The sequence below is a fragment of the Pongo abelii genome, chromosome 2 (genome assembly GCF_028885655.2).
Source record: "Pongo abelii isolate AG06213 chromosome 2, NHGRI_mPonAbe1-v2.0_pri, whole genome shotgun sequence".
In the NCBI taxonomy this organism is placed as follows: Eukaryota; Metazoa; Chordata; class Mammalia; order Primates; family Hominidae; genus Pongo; species Pongo abelii.
Window position 1 is genome coordinate 108,517,861 of NC_085928.1, and position 14,269 is coordinate 108,532,129.

General features: G+C 47.0%; 1 protein-coding gene across 1 annotated transcript in view; it reads left to right on the forward strand.

The window, feature by feature from the left end:
• FYCO1 (FYVE and coiled-coil domain autophagy adaptor 1) overlaps positions 1 to 14,269 on the forward strand; it is a 77,052-nt gene that overhangs the window by 29,447 nt on the left and 33,336 nt on the right. The window contains exons 9-14 of the mRNA XM_002813835.6: positions 944 to 1,036; positions 1,615 to 1,733; positions 3,671 to 3,838; positions 6,530 to 6,679; positions 7,458 to 7,669; positions 10,683 to 10,827. Coding sequence (XP_002813881.4) covers positions 944 to 1,036; positions 1,615 to 1,733; positions 3,671 to 3,838; positions 6,530 to 6,679; positions 7,458 to 7,669; positions 10,683 to 10,827 — 887 coding nt within the window. The remainder of the gene's footprint in view (positions 1 to 943; positions 1,037 to 1,614; positions 1,734 to 3,670; positions 3,839 to 6,529; positions 6,680 to 7,457; positions 7,670 to 10,682; positions 10,828 to 14,269) is intronic.

The following is a 14,269-nucleotide window of genomic DNA, read 5'->3' on the forward strand; positions in this document are numbered from 1 at the left end:
GGAGTGATGCCTTGGCCCAGAAATCTAAACTCAAGACCATTGCAAACAAGATTAGCCCACACAGAAGTTTGTAAAATTAGTAGCCAACATTGAAAGAGCAGGGTATTTACAAATACAGTTTGAGGGCTTTTGAAAGCCTGCATCCTCACCCTGCCCCTGCCCTGTGGCAGCAGTCAGCAGGAACCTGAGGGTGTCTGCCCACTTTAAAGGAGGCACACATCCTCTGCACTTTTCCTTACACTGGTTTCTGTACTTGCCCAGCCCCGCCGGGCATGTGAGTGTGAGAGCCCTGACTTGGCCTCTAAAACCCCTGCAGAGGGCCAGCAGTTCACAGCTGCCTCATGTCCTATCTCTGGGTTCTTAGTGAATAACCAACCCCATTAGGTGCTCTCCTGACAGCAGATACAGGGAAGGGAACAAACCTACTTCGTTTTTACAAGGCCCTTGGGACAGACAAGTTAATGAGATGAGCAGTTACTATGTGCCTTTGATAGTACACAAAGATGAGGGGTTAAGGACTGTCTAGAGTGAAGACAGGGCAGAATGGCCTGGGGCTTTGATTTCCAGGGCTTGCCACTAGTCTGTCTGCATCAAGGTCTGTGCACTCTCAGGCTACTCCTAACCCTCCTCTCTGAGGCAGCTCCACCGCACTGCCACAGATGTGCCTCCCCACCCAGTGCCACCCCACTCCGTGAAACTCCATGTGGCTTATAGCCAACTTTTTCCCTTGCGGAAATTAAGTTCTAAGTTTGGGGACCAGGCTAAGTCTCTTTTCTTAGTAAGCTTGAAAGTGTTTCACTATTAGTAAACCCAAAGCTCATTGAGGAGCTGGTTTGCAGGGAAAAAGAGAAAGGTAGCTTGGTTTTATCTGTTTGGGTGAGGAGGCTGAGGGATCCTCAGAGCAAGGACCCTACTTTTATGATCCCTTTCTTGTCCTCTCTAGAATGCTGGTGAAGAGTGCAAGAGCCTCAGAGGCCAGCTTGAGGAGCAAGGCCGGCAGCTGCAGGCTGCTGAGGAAGCTGTGGGGAAGCTGAAGGTAGGCCGTGGTGGTGTAGACCTGTCAGGGAGAGGGCATCTGGTGTGGTTTTGACTGGACCATTTAAGAGGGCTCCCTGTATGCCTCCAGATTCCCAAGCTGAAGCCGTCCTCAGTTCACCTTTGTAGACACCCTAGTTTATACCCTGACCCCCTCCATCCATTCCCTGGACACCTGGCTGGAGCTGCCACATGCAGAAAGGAAATAAGTGTCCTCTTTGGCCATCTCTATGGGTGATCGCCAGCCAGTGATTCTAAAATGGGTGGGAGCAGGGGTGGCACTGGACCCACAGTCTTCAGAGCAGTGACTTGTTCAGGTGAATCCTGCTCCCTGCCACCCCTACCTTCAGTGTCACCCTGGGAATTCTGGTACCTGCCACTTGCCAACCACCACAACTAGTTGCAATTGAGGCCCCACAAATATAGAGCAGAGGTTCATGGCCTCTTGAACTTAATAGGAAACAACCCTCCATTTAGAAGTGACCCAGCCAGATGGGGTGGATGGCACACCAGCCACTTTATGGTACGTTGCATGGGCTTCTGCAAGCTGAGTGTCTTCTCCCTCATGTCCTGTGCCAGGCCACCCAAGCAGACATGGGAGAGAAGCTGAGCTGCACTAGCAACCATCTTGCAGAGTGCCAGGCCGCCATGCTGAGGAAGGACAAGGAGGGGGCTGCCCTGCGCGAAGACCTAGAAAGGTTAGTCACAGTCCACCTACTCAGCTGTCGGTAGTCTTCAGGGAAGGAGTGTTTGGTCTCGTCATTTAGAAAGTCAGTCACTCATATTAGGTTTAGGAAGTCCTTTTGCAAGAAAAGCCACAAACTCAGAAAGTGCTTGTGCTGGAAGCATGCCACAGAGAACCTGGCTGCCTGCCCATCACAACCTATACACGGCTAAAGCACCTTTCTCCTAACTCAATTTTCTTCTCTCTGGCAGTGCAAACTTCAGTAACTGCAAGCTTTGAAAAACTAAAATGAAATAAAAGTTAGATCATAATAATAATGGTAATAGTAGCAGCATGTATTTAAATAATGCTGAAAACGTGGCAGACTCTGTTTTGAATACTTTGCATACATTTACCCATTTAATCCTCCTAACAGTCCTATGAGGAAGGTGTTATCATCTATCCCCATTTTATGGATGAGGAAGATGAGTGTGCCAAGGACCAGGATCAACCTGTCTTTGTGCAGACTCTCTGATGCCATATCTGTGGAGAGCAGATCACGCCGCCACCCCAAGGCCTCCTTGACCCCCTCATTTTCAGGCTTGGGGCCATGTGGAGTTCTAAGCCTAAGTCCACCATGTGGTCATGGGACACAGCTAGCTGAGCCAGGACCTGATTAAGAAAAGATGTAACAGGGAGGAAGACCTGATTTTAAAAATGTGTAGCAGGGAGGAGGAGTTGCTGGAATCAAATTGCATGTGTGCCACCAGCAAAGATAAGCACACCAAATTGTCCCAAGTCTCTAACTTTTCTATTTATCTATTACCTCTTCCCAACACCAGCCTTCTAGGCCTGGGCTCTGGCTCAGTAGGAGATCCAGGATATCTTTGACATTTGGTAACCTGGACATACATTTTTCATCTTACCCTTCTAGTGTTCAGATCCTACAGGGCACTGGCTGCCCTTAGTTAAGTCATGTTCATATGACAGTTTAAACAGAGCCTGAGTTGGTGGCATGAAAACATGATAAACAGTGGTTATTTGTAAGATCTCGGAGCATTTGTTTCAGTTGCTCAAAGCTGCACAGTCTATCTGCCAACTTGTTTTATTCAGTGTGTGTGTGTGTGGTGTGTGTGTGTGTGCACGCATGCACGTATGCCGCCTGTGTGTGTGGGTGCACCTATAAGGCCATTTTGGTGGACAGGGTCTAGTAAACAACTTCCTGGCAACTTTATACTAGATGTGGAAGGTGTAAATTAATCAGTCTCTCTGCAGAACCCTTTGTTTAATGGAGCTTTTATTATGTCCCACTGGACCATCCTTGGAAAACCACTGCCTTAGGAAATAGCTGCATTAAAAATGGAGTGGGTGGGGTGAGGAAGACAGCGAGATTCAGCCAGCTCCCTCTGCTGTAGACTGAGACACCCTGCAGCACCCAAAACGGAATTCCTTGGGTCTCAGGGGGGCTATCAGGTAGAACAGCTGGCAGTGCAGATTAAGACTGAGTGCCTGCTGTGGGCCCAGGGCCATGCCCCATGTGTAGAGTCCCAGGGATGTGTGGAAGACAGGCCCTCCTCCGTGTGGCCACCTCCAGGAAGCTACACCTCTGTCCTGCCTGTCCTGACTCCTTTCTCCTCCTACCCATCCTCCCCATCACCAGCCCTTGCCTATCAGGCTTCTCTTGCAAGCCCAGCCCCTGTCCGGGAGCCAAGGGGTGCAGAGTTCTATTCACTTAGGGTGCTTCTGGCAACCTGGGGTCAGCCTGCCCTCCCTCCCAGAATGCCCCTTTGTATGTGGGGGTAAGAGGAGAGTCTCAAAAGCTAGGGGACTGCATAAGCTGTGAGCAGATACCAAGGGGCTCCCCCATGGCGGAGGGCAGTAGCACCCCTCATTAGAGTCCTGGGTGAGCCTAGAGCCCTGGGGGAGCTGGAAGTCCTGGCTAATCAAGAAAACTTACCACTCCTCCCCCAGGACCCAGAAGGAACTCGAAAAAGCCACAACAAAAATCCAAGAGTATTACAACAAACTCTGCCAGGAGGTGACAAACCGCGAGAGGAATGACCAGAAGATGCTTGCTGACCTGGATGACCTCAACAGAACCAAGAAGTATCTCGAGGAGCGGCTGATAGAGCTGCTCAGGTGAGTGCTGTGTCAGACCAGCAGCTGGGGTTTTCCCCACACTTGGGTTTTTCTCTAAAGAAGTGCAGCTGTTCTTGAAAGCATACTTCAGAAATTTCCCCATTTTCTTGCTGCTGTCTCAGGAGCCCCTCTCTCCTTCTCCATCTCACTTTCCCCAGTACTAGAGTCCCAAACTCTAGTGCCTGCAGGTACCAGGCAGCTGATACAAGTGGGAGCTTGTATCAGGAGGGGACTGTGAGAAACTGAGGACACAGCTGGACTCTGCTTCTGCCATATGTCTTGGCCCAGAACTGCCAGACCACCTTACTTGTTGAGAGAAGGTGGAAACCTGGATCTTAATGTGAAGTGTCCTGATTTTTTAATGCTGACAAGTCATTCAAAACTTATTTTAACTTTTCCTTATGGAAATTTTCAAATATACAAAAATGGAATCATGTAATACACCTCCAGGTACCTGTCACCCAGCTTCAACAGTGTTCAGCTCAGGGCCAGTCTTGATTCATCTGTAGACCCACCTGCTTACCCATCTTCCCAGATTATTTTGAAGCAAATCTCAGACATATCATTTCATTCATAAATATTTCAGTATGTACCTCTCCAAGGTAAGGACTCTTTTATTTTCTATTTTTTGAATTTTTTTTTTTTTTTTTTTTTTGAGTCAGAGTCTCACTCTATTGCCCGGGCTTGAGTACAGTGGTGTGATCTTGGCTCACTGCAACCTCTTCCTCCTGGATTCGAGCGATTCTTGTGCCTCAGCCACCCGAGTAGCTGGGATTACCGGCATGCACCACCACTCCCAGCTAATTTTTATATTTTTAGTAGAAACAGGTTTCACCATGTTGGCCAGGCTGGTTCTAAATTCCTGGCCTCAAATGATTTGCCTGCCTCAGCCTCCCAAGTCCTGGGATTACAGGCATGAGCCACCATGCCTGGTGCCAGAACCCTCCATTTTAAACAACCACAGTGTCCTTATTACACCTTAAAAAATGAAGTATAATTTCTTAATATCATCAAGTGTCTAGTCAGTTTCAAATTTTTCCAATTGCCTTAGAATATTTTCAGGTCATTCTAATCAGGATCTAAATTAGATTCATCTATTGCAATTGCTATGTCTCTTACATCCCTTTTAGTCAATGGGTTTCCCTGTCATCTCTCTACTTTTGCCGATTGCATCCTCATGGTGTCATTTAACATGATCATCCATCCCTTGCATTTCCTGTGAGTCCATAGTTAGAACTATTGCAGTGGTTCTCAATCCTGGCTACATATTAGAATCACTAGGAAGGTAATTTAAAAATGCCTATGTCCAGGCCCCACCCGGACTAACCGAATTGGAATTTCTGGGAGTGAGACTCAAGACACCAGTGAGCCAGAGCTGAGAACCATCATTCTACTGGTAGCTTGCTTAGACTCAGGTTCAAAATTTTGGCAAGAAGCCTTCATAGAATTGGTTTGTAGTTTGGGGTCTTTCCTTCAAGAGGCACATACAGTCTGATTAGCCCTGTTTTTGTGATGTTAGCAGCACCATGGATCAGCAAAGCCTAGATATGCTAATTCATTAAGTGTTACAAAACAGTGATATTAAAATTATAACCAATTTGAAAGTTTAAAAACTCTGCTTTCTTATCATCAATATACAGAGTTAGAACTCAGGGTATTTGTGACCTGAGGGGTGTGATGGAAAACACCAACTCCTGGCAGCATTCCACATTCCCAAAGTGTGGGTGGACCAGCCTAGAGAATGAGGCTGCTTCAGAGAATGAGTCTTCCTGCTTCCTGACAATTTCAAGTGTCCTTGAAAAAGCCAGTCAATCCCATGTTCAAGCTTTTTTATTTAAGGCAAAAGATCTGGGGTTGATTGGGAGTTCCTGGTCAGTGATGGAGCCTGTCTCTCTCAGGACCTGAGTGGCTTGGGTGTCACATTACCGGTGGCTGAGGTGCTGCTGGAGCCGCGTTAGCCCTGAGGATGCCAGCTGGGGCTCCGTACGAGAAAGAACTAAACTTCCCATGTCAGAAACCATCAAGCCTGAACATGCTCATTAGTATCCCTGAGGAAGCTTCTGTTCACATCCTCCCCCTCCAGCGCATCAGGCACATTCTGACACTGCCAGACCTTTCTGGAAAGCCTCACACTTCTTTCAGTCTGGCTTCTTGGAGTGACCTTACCATCTCTCTGAGGGGCAGAGGAGGCTAACATCTGATCAGATTTTCACACTAGGAAATCTTTGATCTTCTCCACTGATTAATTGTTACTTGGATCAACCATAGAAACATAAAGGGCCCCAAGCACATTAAGATTCAGGTGGGAAGTACATTCATGGTCCTTGGGCTTACTGCACACAGTCGGCATGGCAGCACGTTTTAGCTTAAACTCCCAGTGGTCCCCAGCACTGTTGTTTAGGTGCCTGAGTGGTGGCCCTCTTTGGTGTTGGCAGCTCTTTGCATTTAACAGTGCCTTCTGTGTACATCTTTTGCCTCCTGCGTGTTCTCATACGTGTGGTGTCAGTTAAGTCTGCATGTCGGGGGAGATGGAGGAGACCTAGCATGGGCTGGGGCATATTTCCAAGGTGAAAGTGAATTTTCTTTCTATGACTTAGGAAATTTGATACCAGTCTTTTGAAATGAGGCAAGGATCATCCTATTGTTTTCATGGATTCTCTCTTCTTTTCTTCCAATGTGGTTTTGTCCCAGGGACAAGGATGCTCTCTGGCAGAAGTCAGATGCCCTGGAATTCCAGCAGAAGCTCAGTGCTGAGGAGAGGTGGCTTGGAGACACAGAGGCAAACCACTGCCTCGACTGCAAGCGGGAGTTCAGCTGGATGGTGCGGCGGCACCACTGCAGGTCAGTAGGGAGCTCATGGGTTGGCACCAACACCCTGGTGGGGCCCAGGACCAGAGCAGACAGCTCCAAAAGAGGACTCTGTGATAGGTGTTGGCACCATGGCTGACTATTTAGGAAGAGCACATTGCGTTTTGGCTTTAAGGGAACCAGGTGAGGAAGGTGTGTTAGTTGGGATCCTAACAAGACACTCAGGGCTCCCTGAAAGGAAAAAATACAGAGATGTGGATGGAGTTAGGGGGCCCCACAGGGATGGGGCATACCCAGAGACTAGCAGTTCTTCTGCCATTCCTATAGGGACCAGAGGAGAGCGGCATTACTGGAAGCCAGCAAGAGCTGGCCTGAAACCTCACTAGAGGAACACAGGCAGTGCCAGGGGCACGAAGGCCAGAGAAGGATGGGTAAAGATGAATCTCGGGCTGGGCTGGGCTGGGGGCAGGTGCAGAATAATCAGCATAGCTGTGAAGATCTGTGGTCTTTTAGAGCCTTAGCTTCTGAGATATGGGAGGCATACCTACAACTTGGTGCCAGGGAAGGTGGGCTCAGCCACACTTCATCTCCCTGCCTCCCAGGACCTTAGGAAGTAAACCATGCTTTCACCAAGCTGACAAGAAGGCTTTGTTGGAATCTTATGAAATGAGCTCATGGCCACATCCTAACTTGGGGGCACAGCCAGGTCTGATGAGAGTCACATGGTATCCAGAGCCCAGTTTGGGTGCTGAGCAGATCACACAAGATCATAGTGTGTCATCCTCACAGCCTGGGCTTGTTTTGTTCCCAGGATATGTGGCCGCATCTTCTGTTACTACTGCTGCAACAACTACGTCCTGAGCAAGCACAGTGGCAAAAAGGAGCGCTGCTGCCGAGCCTGTTTCCAGAAGCTCAGTGAAGGCCCTGGCTCCCCTGATAGCAGTGGCTCAGGCACTAGCCAGGGAGAGCCCAGCCCTGCACTGTCACCAGCCTCACCTGGGCCCCAGGCCACAGGAGGCCAAGGTCAGTCTCCTGCTACTACTGCCTACTATGTTCTCTAGGTGCCACTTCCTCCCCCACCCATGTTGTGGCTAGTTAATGCTAATAAGCTGAATTCAGTGTTTTCTAAACTTAGGTATTAAAGAGGTGCTAAAATATATTACCACCAACTTGAGACTTTCATTTTGATATATTAGGATTGAAAGAGAATTGAAAAAGGAATAACTTTGTCCTGATAAGATTCAGTGTGATTTAACCTGAAGTCTATGTACCTGTTAATGCACATTCATGAAATACACCCCACACTTTGGAGAATGCTGTCTACCAGAGCTGCTGCCTTGGCATCGAGAGTAACTCAAGGCTAGGAGTTGTGTCTGGAACTATCCATATCCTTCAGTCTCTTCCTGAAGCTCGCTCTTCCTTCATGTCCAAGGAGGATGTAATCTCCTTTGTGTCCTCCCATTCAGCCCAGTGAAGGAAGTAGAGTTTGGGTTCTGCTGCTTCTGTTTTGAGCACACCCTAACAGACAGGCCTGGGCTACCCTTCAGGGCACTGGACTTTGGATGTGGAACACAGGGAGGCAGAGCTGAGATGGCACAGGCAGAAGTGATCTCAGCTTATCTCTGCTCGAGCATCATTGCCATCTGCAACTGGTCCCTGTGAACTCCTCCTTGGCCTCTGCCTGGATGCAGGCCAGCCAGCCTTTAGAAATACTGTCCATTCTTCTTTTGTTTGAGTGGATTACCAAGTGGTTGGCAGGCCCCATTATGTTGTTGGGTACAAAGAACTGACGAGGATGGGGAGTGTACTTTGCACAGCTTTAGTTTATCTTCTTCAAATCTTTTGCCCATTTTAAAATGTTTTTTAAGTATTGAATTTTGAGAGTCCTCTATGTATTCTCCACACAAGTTCTTTGTCACATATGTATTTTACAGGTAGTTTTTCCCAATCTATAGCTTATCTTTATATTTTCTTTCAAAGAGCAAAAAAGTCTTCAAAGAGCAGAAGTTTATCATTTTAATGAGATCCAATGTATCAGGCTTTTTCTGTTATGCATAAATGTTTTTCTTTTTGTTGTCATGTCTGGCTTTACTTAGCCCAAGGACTCACAGACCTTCTTCTGTTGTCTCTTAGAAGTTTTATAGCTTTAGCTTATACATTTAGGCCTATGATTCATTTTCAGTTATCTTTGTGTATGGTGCAAGGTATGAATAGAGATTCATCTTTTTGTGTGGCTATCCAGTTATTTCAACATCGTTGATTAAAAGACTGTTCTTTGCACTTTTGTCAAAAACCGACCTTATTTTTTTTTTTATGCTGCCATGAGAAAGTAGGCAATTGACCTTATATGTGTGGATTTATATCTGGACTTTTATTCTATTCCATTTATATATGTGCCTATTCTTTCACCAATACCAAACTGTTACGATGACCATAGTTTTATAAAGCATCTTAACATCACGTAGAGTGACTCCAGTTTTGTTCTTTATCAAAGTATTGGCTATTCTAGGTTTTTTGTTTTTCTATGTAAGTTTTAGAATCAGTCTGTCAATTTCTACAAAAAATCCTGGTGATATTTAAATTGGGATTGCATTGAATCTCTAGTTCAGTTTGGGGAGAATTGACATCTTAATAAAATTGACTCAGTCCAGGAACATGATACAACTTTCTATTTATTTAAGTCTTTGGTTTCTCTCAGTGGACATCATTTTAGATCCCTGTTGTCTGATTTCCCTTCCCTCTGCCAGCCTTACAAGGCAGGTTCAGGAGTGTGGCTGAATTGATGGAAAAAAAACAATCCCTGGCCCCTTTTTTCAGCCTATGCCTCAAGCTCTCTATTACATAGACTTGAAACAAGAAGAACTTCACTTCTAAAGCAGGGCCTGCCTTAGTGGTCATGTGGCAGGTCCAGGTGGGAACTTTAAGCTCACCTGAACCATTTTTCTTGCTAAACACCCCAGGAACTTTGCATGGACTTGCCCTGACTCATTAGTGACCACAGAGTGCTGTGGTCACTTGTTTTGATTTTTGACATTTCCTGTCTGCTCATTTTTTTAAATTAATTAATTAATTATTTATTTATTTATTTATTTTTGAGACAAAGTCTTGCTCTGTTTCTCAGGCTGGAGTGCAGTGGTACGATCTCTGCTCACTGCAACCTCTGCCTCCTGGGTTCATGTGATTCTCGTGCCTCAGCTTCCCGAGTAGCTGGGATTACAGGTGCCTGCCACCACACCTGGCTAATTTTTATATTTTTATTAGACACAGGGTTTCATCATGTTGGCTAGGCTGGTACTGAATTCCTGGCCTCAAGTGATCCACCCGTTCCAGCCTCCCAAAGTGCTGGGATTACAAGCATGAGCCACCGCACCCGGTGTTTTTTTCATTTTTGCCTCAAACCCGCCCTCACATTTTTCCGTGACATATGCTGGAGAGTGTTTGTGGGCAGATGACTGGTACAGGAACATTTCTACAGTGGCCTTCCTACTGAGTGGCTTGCACAGTCGGACACAAGGCCCCTGGTTGGAAACCCAGTGCCTGCTGCAAGCCCTTGAGCATTGGGAGGTTCTTTCCCACACATCAGTGGATTAAGGGAAAATGCAGGTCAGACAGACTCCTGCTTTCAAAAATACATGAATAAGTACTGCCTGTGTCTTACGGAGCAAGGATTTAGTGGCATAGAAGTGTGTTTTCTGTTATTAGGTTCTTTCTTAATAGGATTTTTCCTTCTAAATAAGGGACCTCAGAGAATATGCAAGAGGTTGAAACCTCTCTAAGCCCCTGACTTTGACAAGTCTCTTAGGTTGTACATTCCATTTCGTCTGTAAGCCTTCCTCTACTTTTTTGGAATGTTCCAGCAACCAACCATTTCTCTCAAGTCTGGACAGAATAGCTGTCAGTTGAGTGACCAATTAAATTGTGCCTCAGCAGCTTGTTCTGCATAGCTGCACTCTCTCACTTTCCCGAGGGCCCTTACCTAGCCTATGCATAACAGTGTGTTGTGTCTCTTCTCTCCTGATCTGCCTCTGCTGCCCAGGAGCAAATACAGACTACAGGCCACCGGACGACGCTGTGTTTGATATCATCACAGATGAGGAATTGTGCCAGATACAGGAGTCCGGCTCCTCCTTGCCTGAAACACCCACTGAAACTGATTCTCTTGACCCAAATGTAGCTGAACAGTGAGTAGAGTTCACCCCCATTTCCCGAGTGCTCATTACAGGCCTGGCCCCTGTGCTTTCTTATCAAAGGATGAGGAAAGTGAGACACTGGAAGCGGGATTGACTGTCCTTGCCTAAGGGAACAGTGCTTGCGATGGCCTTGAAGAGCATCAGCGCTCAGGAATTTGTCAGTGTTGAGCCTTGCAGAGAGTTCCTGGGAGATGTCAGTGGCCCCAGGTTTCAGCATCACTATTAAGGCCTGTCTTTCTTAGCTTGAGCGACTATATTAGTTTGCTTGGGTGCTATATAAAATACCACAGACCGGGTGACTTAAATAACAGAAATTTACCTTCTCACAGCTCTGGAGGCTGGAAATGCAAGGTCAGGTGCTGGCAGGGCTGGTTTCCTGCGAGATGCTTCTCCTTGGCTTGCAGATATCTGCCCCCTTGCTGCCTCTTCGTGTGGCTGTCCCCTGTTGCATGCCCCTGGTGTGTCCCCATGTCTCTCAATCTCCTCTTCTTACAGACACTGGTCGATTGGATTAGAGCCCACCCTAACAGCATCGTCTTAACTTAATCATTCCTCTACAGGCCTCATCTCCAAATGCAGTCACAGTCTGAGGTACTGGTGCTTAGGGCTTCAGCATGTGAATAATCTGGGGCATGGGGAGACGATTCAGCCTATAACAGCAACCCTTGCTGGGCCGCCCTTGGCAGTTGCTCAGAGCAACATGCTGCTCTTTAAAAGCCTTGCTCCCAGGCCCCTGTGCTCCTGGTCTTGCTCACCTTACCACTACCCACCTGGCTTGCTGAGTGATGAAGGCAGAGTATGGCTTAGTGCTAATGGAATGAAGCATGCCCTAGGGACCACTGGACTATAGGGGTCGGGAGAACACTGCAGGCTAATACTGTCAGGGAACGCATCAGAGCAGGGGTGTCCAATCTTTTGGCTTCCCTGGGCCACACTGGAAGAAGAATTGTTTTGGGCCACACATAAAATAAACTAACACTAACGATAGCTAATGAGCTTAAAAAAAAAATCGCCCTACCCCCCCAAAAAATGTCATAACGTTTCAAGAAAGTTTATGAATTTGTGTTGGGCTACATTCAAAGTTCTGGGTTGCATGCAGCCTGTGGGCAGCAGATTGGGTAAGCTTGCTTCAGAGGAAGGTGTTCCAGGAAGGGAAGGCAAGGCCCAAAGTCAGAGGCAACAGTGAGTAGGGGCTGTCTTGGGTCTCGAGTTTGGTGATTGGATTGGCTTCATCCATGAGGCTCCAGCACAGTGAGTTTAGTTCATCTTTTGGAAACACTGATCAGGCTTGGCAAGGATACAATGAGAAAGGAAGCTCAGATTTAGTTGCAATTGTCTCTGATAGATGCGCCCTCTCAGAGGTCCCTTTAGCTGCAGATAAACCCACTCAAAGCCTCAAAGTTTTAGCAGTAAGAAAAACATGGACAGGCCTATTACTCTGTACCCTGTGGAACCCAAGGGACTTTCCACTCACCTAGCCTGCACTTTGCCCTAGCACTGGTATTTTATGCTGCTTTTAATCAGTGACTTGGATCCACTGAACCTTCCTGACTACTGCAAGAATGCTACAGCTTACACAGGCAGAGCAGGCTTCAGAGGGACAAAGCAGCCACGGCAAGGATATCCTTAAGTACTTATTCTCCCTTGGCTGTCTCATTTTTCTAGTGTAGCTATTTGCCAACAAGGTTTTCAAGGAGAGTTTCACAAGGTCAGTTTTTAAAAATATGAGTTGTATAAAGTGCCACCATGTTAAAAATGTCAAGAGTTTATGACATGGGACCCATAAGAAAAGGAGGTCCTTGGTTGATGTTTCTCAGCCTCTGTTGTCTGGCTTTAGAGCAGTTTACAAAAAAGCACTGGCTGTTCAGAACCTCAAGAAAGAATTTATGTGGGTCCCAGGTCCCAGATGTTTCTTGACCCATTTTCTCTCTAGTTAAGGACATTTTATGATGCTCTTGCCTCAACATTGAGGTCTGTCCCTCTTTTCCTGCCCACAATTCAGAGGAGGGCTAGGACTGATCTGTCAGATTGATCATTCAGGATTTCTGCTGCATGTCCTTAATCTTCATGATGCTGCCATTGTAAGGGACTTTGGGCTTACGTGTATCTCCACAACGCTCTGTTCCCTGACTAGAGAATGACTGAACTCATCATGTTATAGCTTCTTGGATAAAGCCAGCCTGATCACCAAACTCACCAGACCCAAGATCATGTCTACTACTGTCACTTCTGTGACTTTGGGCTTTTCCTTTCCTTCCTGGGACACCCCTCCAACCCCTGACCATGTAAGCCTGCAGTGTTCTCCCAACCCCCATGGCTCAATGGTCCCTGGGGCATGTTCCATTCCATTAGCACTAAGCCACACTCTGCCTCCATCACCTGGAAAGCCAGGTGGGTAAATGGTAGGTGATAAAGTGAGCAGGACCAGGAACCTGGGGGCCTGGGAGGACATTCCGGCTTGAAAGTGTCTTGCTGCTTCCTCTAGCCTGAGTGAGAAAGTGACTATCCTACAGCTCTCTCTCTCCTCACCCCTCACCTTCCCCTGCCCAGTAGGAACAAAAACAGAAGGCATTCTGACTGCTGACAAATATGTGTGGTTTTGGTCTTGGGAAATCAGGAACTGTTCCAGGGAAAGGAAACTGCCAGTGTGCTGGTCTGCGGCCACCAAGGCGGATCTGGGACTAACTGATAGGAACCTGTAATCCCTGCACTTCTGTTAGGGTGAAGAGCCACCCTTCCAAGTCAGTTAAAGGCTGCATTGTCAGATACTTTTTTTGTGCATTAGCTGGAGATAAACCCAAGCATTTCTGGTAGCTTTTTCCTACATACTTTTTCTTCCTAAGTTTTAAGACCTAAACCAAAAACACCGAGAGTCTGAGAAAGTGTGGGAGATCTAGAGCCCTAGATTTGTGTAAGCATCCCTGGCAAGAAACTTCGGGAAAAAATAAGCAAATCCAAGGTAAGAAAGGATCTGGGAGAGATTAAACACTAAGTCCAAATTCATGAGGAATATTAGGCCACTTGGAAGTAGTGTTGAAAGTGATGCTGTTGAGCGCCTGCCTTGCACCAGCTACTCTTACACATGACCTCACTAGTCCCTGTGCAGCCCATCAGGGAGTAGGAATTATCTCATTTTATAGGCAAAGAAGCTGAAGCCTCAGGAGGCTGGATAACTTCTGTTGTTGGAGGTGCCAGAACTAGGCTTTAGACTCCAGTCCACTAGCTTAAGATTCATTTGGAAGAGTTGAGCTCTCTTCTCTCCGTCCCATGTCCCCATTTTGCCCATCTCCTCTGCCTTCATGTTTGCTTTTTCGCACATGTACACAGTTTTGGGGCTAAGGAAGTTGTTTGCCTTGCCTCTCCTCCTGGCAGAGATGGGTCAGGAAGGGGTCCCAAAGTCCAGCCTGCCAGGGAGATGTGGCCTGATGCTGGG